The 6,798-nt window shown below is 39.4% G+C and overlaps 1 protein-coding gene across 2 annotated transcripts; it reads left to right on the top strand.

The window, feature by feature from the left end:
- The first annotated feature begins 3,427 nt into the window (after nucleotides 1–3,427).
- Nucleotides 3,428–6,298, top strand: mogat3b (monoacylglycerol O-acyltransferase 3b). 2 transcript variants are annotated; one of them, XM_044042193.1, is made up of 8 exons: nucleotides 3,428–3,540; nucleotides 3,778–3,947; nucleotides 4,071–4,178; nucleotides 4,360–4,430; nucleotides 4,838–5,042; nucleotides 5,412–5,586; nucleotides 5,700–5,884; nucleotides 5,968–6,298. In XM_044042193.1, the coding sequence occupies exons 2-8, from the start codon at nucleotides 3,866–3,868 to the stop codon at nucleotides 6,120–6,122; spliced, it is 981 nt and encodes a 326-aa protein (XP_043898128.1). In that variant the 5' UTR covers nucleotides 3,428–3,540; nucleotides 3,778–3,865; the 3' UTR covers nucleotides 6,123–6,298. The 2 variants fall into 2 exon arrangements, with proteins under 2 accessions (XP_043898128.1, XP_043898127.1); XM_044042192.1 differs by having other exon boundaries at nucleotides 3,429–3,540; nucleotides 3,857–3,947.
- The last annotated feature ends 500 nt before the right edge of the window (nucleotides 6,299–6,798 follow it).

The following is a 6,798-nucleotide window of genomic DNA, read 5'->3' as shown; positions in this document are numbered from 1 at the left end:
CTTCCATCATGACAGAATTAAAGTCTATGCCCTGGAGAATGTGTTGAACAAGCCCCCCTGTGTGTTCTTGGCATCTCTCCATCCAGACTTTGTGTTGCTTGTGCATTCATTCATTTTTGCACACGTGTAAACAAATCTAATCAGATCTAATCAGATCCATTAAATGTCCTGAGTTGTACAAACAAGTTGTTTTCAGTGTATTAGGTGTATTTGACTTGTAAGTTGGGTTTTACGTGTACTACCAAGGGTAGTTTTTGCAAGTTTTATCATATTTTATTATATTTTATGTTCATCATTTAATCATTGTTATTGTGAGCAATGTAGTTTAGCATGTAGTCCTGTGTTTTAGTGTAGTTTTGATGATGTATATGCTAAAAGAGCTGCACACTAACAATAGCTATAAACTCTATGTACAGCACATCAGTTGCATTCCTTGTATTGGAACTATGTTAACTGTATTGTCTCTTTTTAAATTCTATTCTATTCTATTGCTGATTAGGGATGTTCTTAGATTTTCTCTTACCTGAAATAATAACAGTAGTAAGCCCAACTGTCAGATATGAAAATATTATGAAACTAATGGCGTAGGTTTGGACACAACACTGGTGAGGACGACGTATGGTTTCTCAGTCCTGGTCCTGGGGAGCCACCGTCCTGCATGTCTTAGATGTTTCCCTGCTCAAACACACCTGATTCAAATGGTCAGCTCGTCAGTAAGCTCTGCTGAAGCCAGATAACGACCCATGTATTGGAAACAGGTGTGTTGGAGCAGGGCAACACCGAAAACATGCAGGACAGTGGCTCCCCAGGACCAGGACTGAGAAACCCCGGCATAGGCATAGACTAAGCAACCTGTGTGACATTGTTTGCACTGAGTTACTATGAAAAACAGCACGTCAATGAGAAATAATGTAACTTCTGATGAAACCTATAAAATATCCATGCAATCCCACAATCCCAGCTGACATCGGGCAAAAAGGTGGGGCTACACAGAGACCCCTGAAGACAACTCACACGCACACACCGTGGAACATGCCAACTCCATGCAGAAAGGAACACCACTTGTCAGACCAGAACAAAAGCAATCACAATAGCTATAATTCCATTCAGCTATCATGAGTTTGTTACCAATGAAAAAGGACATGTACAAAAACATATGCATCATATTACTAACGAGCCCAGAGGGAAAAGGGTTAGCTCCGAGTCATTTTCGACCTCTCCATCACTATTAACTCTGATTAACCTGATCACTGATCATCAAGTCGATCCCGAGGCTGACCTACAGTTGGACGCTTTAACCACCACAGAGCCCTTTGTTACTCATCGTGTCTGATGCTGTGTTCATAAGCTTGTGGTCACGTCATGCACACAGAGCTACCAGACTGAAAACTGATTGGAACTCTCCTGCACCATTGTCCATGAAGAGAATCGGCATTTTCAACCTGCAAGGACACGAGAGCTCGTGGTCTACACTGTTGCCTCATGTGATGAGTTCGTGTCACTTAGGTCAAACCAAACAAAGGATTTCAAACACTAAAGTCATAAGATAACACATTTGAACAGTGGATTAACAGCTCCTGTGCACATGATGATTTATGTGCACAAATATCACTTTCAAGCCTGAAAATTCCACTTAATGGTGAGAAAAAGAGGCAAAAGTAATCTCGAAATTTTCAAGATAAATAAATAAATACATTTTCTTCAAAAGCAGTTTTGTTTTGGTCTTAACAAATGTACGCCATGAAGCCATGAAGAGTGCTTCCTCTTAAGAAACACGGGCCTTTTAATCACAAAAAGTCTTTGGACTGACACTGCTCGATGCAAGGTGCAGAGGTCAAAGTGCAGCTGGGTAGAAGGAACCTGCTCAAGTATCTACTGTATCTTAAGAATAATGTTTAGTGCTTTATCTAATCAATACACAGCCTTTTGTGAGAGGAAATGTAAGTTTGTTATTCACTCACTCTTCCGCACCAAAGTCCATAGAGAAATCTAAATTCACTGATTCAAGGACCTTTGGTGTGAGAAACAAACATATTCTTGAGATATCAAAGACTGAAGCAGATGCAGATTTTATAACACAAGAGGCTACAATCTGTTTGTAATTGTCAGCAACCATGTTTTCATCGGAGCATCTGTCCCAGGGACGCACACGGAGCAGAGTGAGCACTGGCTCCATGTGAGTAATTCATACAGCCACACCCTTTCAACACCATTAACCCTAAAGATATTCCATTATTTGTTGTGCTCGTGATAATAATTGTGGTGACACGTGCTGACTGTGAAGGCCACATCATAAAATACACATATAAAAATTTACATATTTATCCAACTATTCCAGTCGCTCTTGTACCATATGGATGAAGCTACTGTCATCCTAGAAGGAGATCACACTTTAACACATTACTGTTATTGGTTTTAGTCATTATAATTCGTATGTTTACATCACTGCAACTAATGGTTATTTTCCACAATTCATAATATGCAAAAAAAATGGAATACAAGGTCTCATTTTAAGCGCGACCTGTCAGTCAATTGACACGTTGAATAATATGTCAATTTAATCCATAGATTTTAATTATCTTTAATTTAATAAACTTTCAATTTTTGTTATCTTGTTTTGGCCACAAAGTGACTTTCTTTGTCATATGAAGCAAATAGCACACTCACATTTAAAAAGCTTTAAAAAAACAACTTGTAATAATGATTAAAAACCACTGAAGCTGACTGATTATCAAAGTAGCTGGTAATTATTGCTCATTTATTAATCACTGCAGCCCTCATGTGGCAATGCTCAATCACATTTTAAATCTATTACAATACTGAATACTGAATGGACTGCACTCATTAAAACTATATATAAATAAGCCTCTTCTCTCCATATCAAAGTAAAAGCCTTCCACGTGCGGCGCAGTGGATTTAAAGTTGACTTAAGATTGGTGCGGACATGAATAATAATTTAAAATAAAAAGTAATATTAAGTGGCTTATTTTGTCATGTTTCCAGTGTAAAAAAAAAATCATACTTAAAACCTGTTTATACGTCAATGTGATGCCGGAACCTTTGCGCCAAAGCTTTCAACAAGGCTTTTATTGTGAAACTTTTGCAGGAAGAGTTGTCTCACTAATGGTAGCTTCACTACAAAGACGGTTCTTAGACTTTATCAGACTTAATCATCAGGCAAGACTGAGTTTGATCTCAATTTATTCTGTTCAAACACACGACGTTAAAAAACAACAACTTTGCTCTGAAGAAGCCAGAGTTTGAGTCAACAATGCTTTAATGATTTATGAGAAATAGGAAAGGTTATGTCAGGTTATGAGATAATAACAGACCGGCAGATTTTAAAATGGATTGAAACTACTATCAGCTATAAAATGTTGCTGTGTTTATCTCTGACACTGCCTGCTGGAGTGTCAAAGTATTGGGGGAGTGGATTTGTTATCAGCAGCTTTACATGATCTGGTCAAAGTGCATCCTACATGCTGTAGTCACTTGAACTGGTGAATCAGCATCCATTCAAATTTACTTTGGAATAACAAGGTAAAGTACATGTATTCTTTGTGATTAGTTACTCCTAGCAGCATGTTCTTAAAGTTGTCTAAATGACTTTTGTTCATAAGTGAGTCACTCAGTCAGGGCTGCATGTTTTTAGGTAGGATAAAAAAAGATTAAAAAAAAATCCACATACTTTACACAATGTGATCTCTATCATTAAGACATTTATCATAAATCGAGTTAGTAAATTAGACAATGGAAGCTTTGTTTGTTTCTCTGCAGGCATAAAACCGATGATTTAATCACTCGTGACCTCTTTGAAGTGTTATTAACAGCTGATAATGGATGGTGTGGTGTCCAGCTTGCAGGAATGGCGAAAGAGAAAACTAAGTGGAAGGAGTTTTTAGAGACTCTGAGTGCCCTACAATGGGCCCTGACCTTTCTCTTGTTAGGTAAGATCTCACCACACAGACTCTGAATGAACATATGCGATAAACTGCATTAGATCGTCTCTCACGTCAGACTTCTCTATTGCCTCCAAACATATGGAACTCGTGTACTCATGGGAACCTCAGGGGTGAGTTGTTACGTCCTGATCGTGTATCTCATGTTTACCTCTTTGTGGCCGATCTCCACTCTGTACTTCATATGGCTCGTAAAGGACTGGCAAACTCCTGAAAGAGGTAAAGGCAATTATGGAATTGTGGAAATGTGAAAGTGGGACACAGCAAATGATGATTGTTATGTACAGTGACTATAACAATGAATGTATACTGTATATGCATAATGTATAACCTATACACTTAGTGCAGTATGCAGTATAAATCTGGGACACACTCAGGAGTTTCCTTACATCTCCACCAGGGGGCAGGAGAACAAAGGCAGTGAGAAATTGGAGGGTATGGCAGCATCTCAGAGACTATTTCCCCATCAAAGTGAGTAGAAATGAAGCACCTGTTTAAAGGAAGGATGGATGATGTGATCATTGATGGAATGTAACATGCAAATGCACCTAGAACCTAAAATAACCATATCATCTGCAGTGATTCCTTGTTCATCGATTAGTTCAAATGTTGTAATAAAGAGTAACAGTCAAAAAAAATAAGATTCTAATCATGAGCAACATATAGTGGGTGTGCAGAGTAGTAATATCTGTTTATTATTATTATATTTATTATAATCAAATTGTTATTGGTTGCCATCTCTTCCTCCAGTTAAAAAATTCACACATCAAAACATGTGGATTGTTCTGTTGTTGTTTTTGTGAGTTATGTATTATTTGTACCACTATTCAAAGGCATTGACTGTGTGTTCCTCTATCTATGTCCCTCGACTTGCACAGTTGGTGAAGACGGCCGAGCTGAATCCGAACAAAAACTACATCTTGGGCTGTCATCCACACGGTATCATGAGCGCCGGAGCGTTTGTCTGCTTCGGCACAGAGAGCTGCGGCTTCTCTGACACGTTTCCTGGGCTACGGGCCTGCCTGGCAGTACTGGCTGGACTCTTTAGGATACCGTTCTTTAGAGACTACATAATGAGTGCAGGTATTTATGACAAGAGCCTGAATTATTCCACCTCTCTCTGATAATAAGCAGTTTATTACATAATATGGGGGTCAAATCTGATTAAAGGCCTGCTCTGGCACTGGGCCATTCATTTATACAGTTACTATGCCTCACACTTTAACTTTGTTTTGGTTTTACTTTTAAAACAATCTTTCAGTTCACTGTAGTGTGTTTATTGTGCCTTGAACACACTTCAAAACACCTGAATTATACAATAATATCATCAAAAAAGCTCACTGCAGTCATAGTTTTTAACAAGCCTTCTTGTTCTATTCTGGACTTTTAACAGAAACACAGTATCCAGCTGAAACTAAACAATGATGCTACTCTCTTACTTTGTCCGATCAGGCCTTTATCCAGTCAGCAAACCAAGCCTTGGTCACCTCCTTTCCAAGAGTGGGAAGGGCAATGCAGTGGTGATTGTGATAGGAGGCGCCGCTGAGTCTCTGGCATCCTCTCCTGGAATTAACACAGTGTTTGTGAAGCAGAGAAAAGGATTTGTCAGAGTGGCACTTGAGTTTGGGTGAGGACACTCTTAGAAACACATCCTGTGACAGTCACATGGGTGGGTGGGTGTTGTTGTATTCAAACATTGTTGGACACACGGCTTGAACCTGTCATGGTTGTTTTACACAGGGCTGATCTGGTGCCCGTTTACTCATTCGGGGAGAATGAACTCTTTAGGCAGGTGATTTTCTCCGAGGGCAGCATAAGTCGCAGGATACAGGACCTGTTTAAGAGCGTAATGGGTTTTGCCCCATGTTTGTTTGTCGGTGAGCGCATGGCCATCCTGCCCTACAGGTCTCCAGTCACGACCGTTGGTGAGTACTATGATTATTATCATTTTTTATGATAGATGAGCCCTATTTGCTGCACTGTCTATTTCACTGCCTGCTCCTTGCAGTGGGAAGCCCCATTCCCGTCCCAAAGGTCGTCTCACCTACAGAGGAAGAGGTCGACCGCTATCATAAACTTTACATGGAGGGCCTGTCAAAGTTATTCCATGAACACAAGGTCAGCTGTGGCCTTTCTGAAAATCACCAGCTCCGGATTATTTAGACATTTCACTTCCACATGGACACATACAATGACAAGTGGTATGAGTTGATAACCTGCAACAGACTGACCTTGAAGGTCTCTGTATTTGTACTGTAAGGTGTGAATTTAAGTGTTCAATGTATGTGTCCTATTGACAACACAATGACATCATTTTGTGATAAAAGCTCATGTCAACATGTGATTGTGGGGTTCCTATTTTACATGGCTGATGCTTTTGTTGGGCAGATTGTTTACATTTGATAAGCACGTAAACATTATTTATTCTTTTTGGTTTTTTTTACATTGTCCCATTTTGATTTTTACAGCTCTTCATTTTTCCTTAGATCCCTGGGAACCACATGTCATTCACTAGTTTCCAGCTGTCACGTCATCCTCTACATATCCATACATCCATTTTCTACTGCTTTATCCTTCACATGCGTGTCGCAGGGGAACTGTATGTAATTCAAATATTTACACTGCAGAGGGCAGCAAATCCCCCCACCCACTTTAGCTCGTGGTTTCAGCGCAGGTCTGGAAACTCCATATAAGCACAAATACCCATTGACGCACCATATCACCTTGCTTTAATATAAATACATGTGTTGTTCTCTACAGTATTATCACTATAAAAATAAAACTGGATCCTATCTTTTGTCCTAAGGCTGTTGGGCTGCTGTTTATTATTACTAATAAT

Source organism: Solea senegalensis, linkage group LG13 (assembly GCF_019176455.1).
Source record: "Solea senegalensis isolate Sse05_10M linkage group LG13, IFAPA_SoseM_1, whole genome shotgun sequence".
Lineage (NCBI taxonomy): Eukaryota > Metazoa > Chordata > Actinopteri > Pleuronectiformes > Soleidae > Solea > Solea senegalensis.
The sequence above is the reverse complement of the archived record's forward strand: the minus strand, read 5'-3'. Positions and strand labels throughout refer to the sequence as shown.

Coding starts and splice junctions, on each gene's coding strand:
- mogat3b (XM_044042193.1), top strand. CDS start 3,866: ATGGCGAAAGAGAAAACTAAGTGGAAGGAGTTTTTAGAGACTCTGAGT. Junction 4,179..4,359: donor CTGGCAAACTCCTGAAAGAG/GTAAAGGCAATT, acceptor CATCTCCACCAG/GGGGCAGGAGAACAAAGGCA. Junction 5,885..5,967: donor GTCTCCAGTCACGACCGTTG/GTGAGTACTATG, acceptor TGCTCCTTGCAG/TGGGAAGCCCCATTCCCGTC.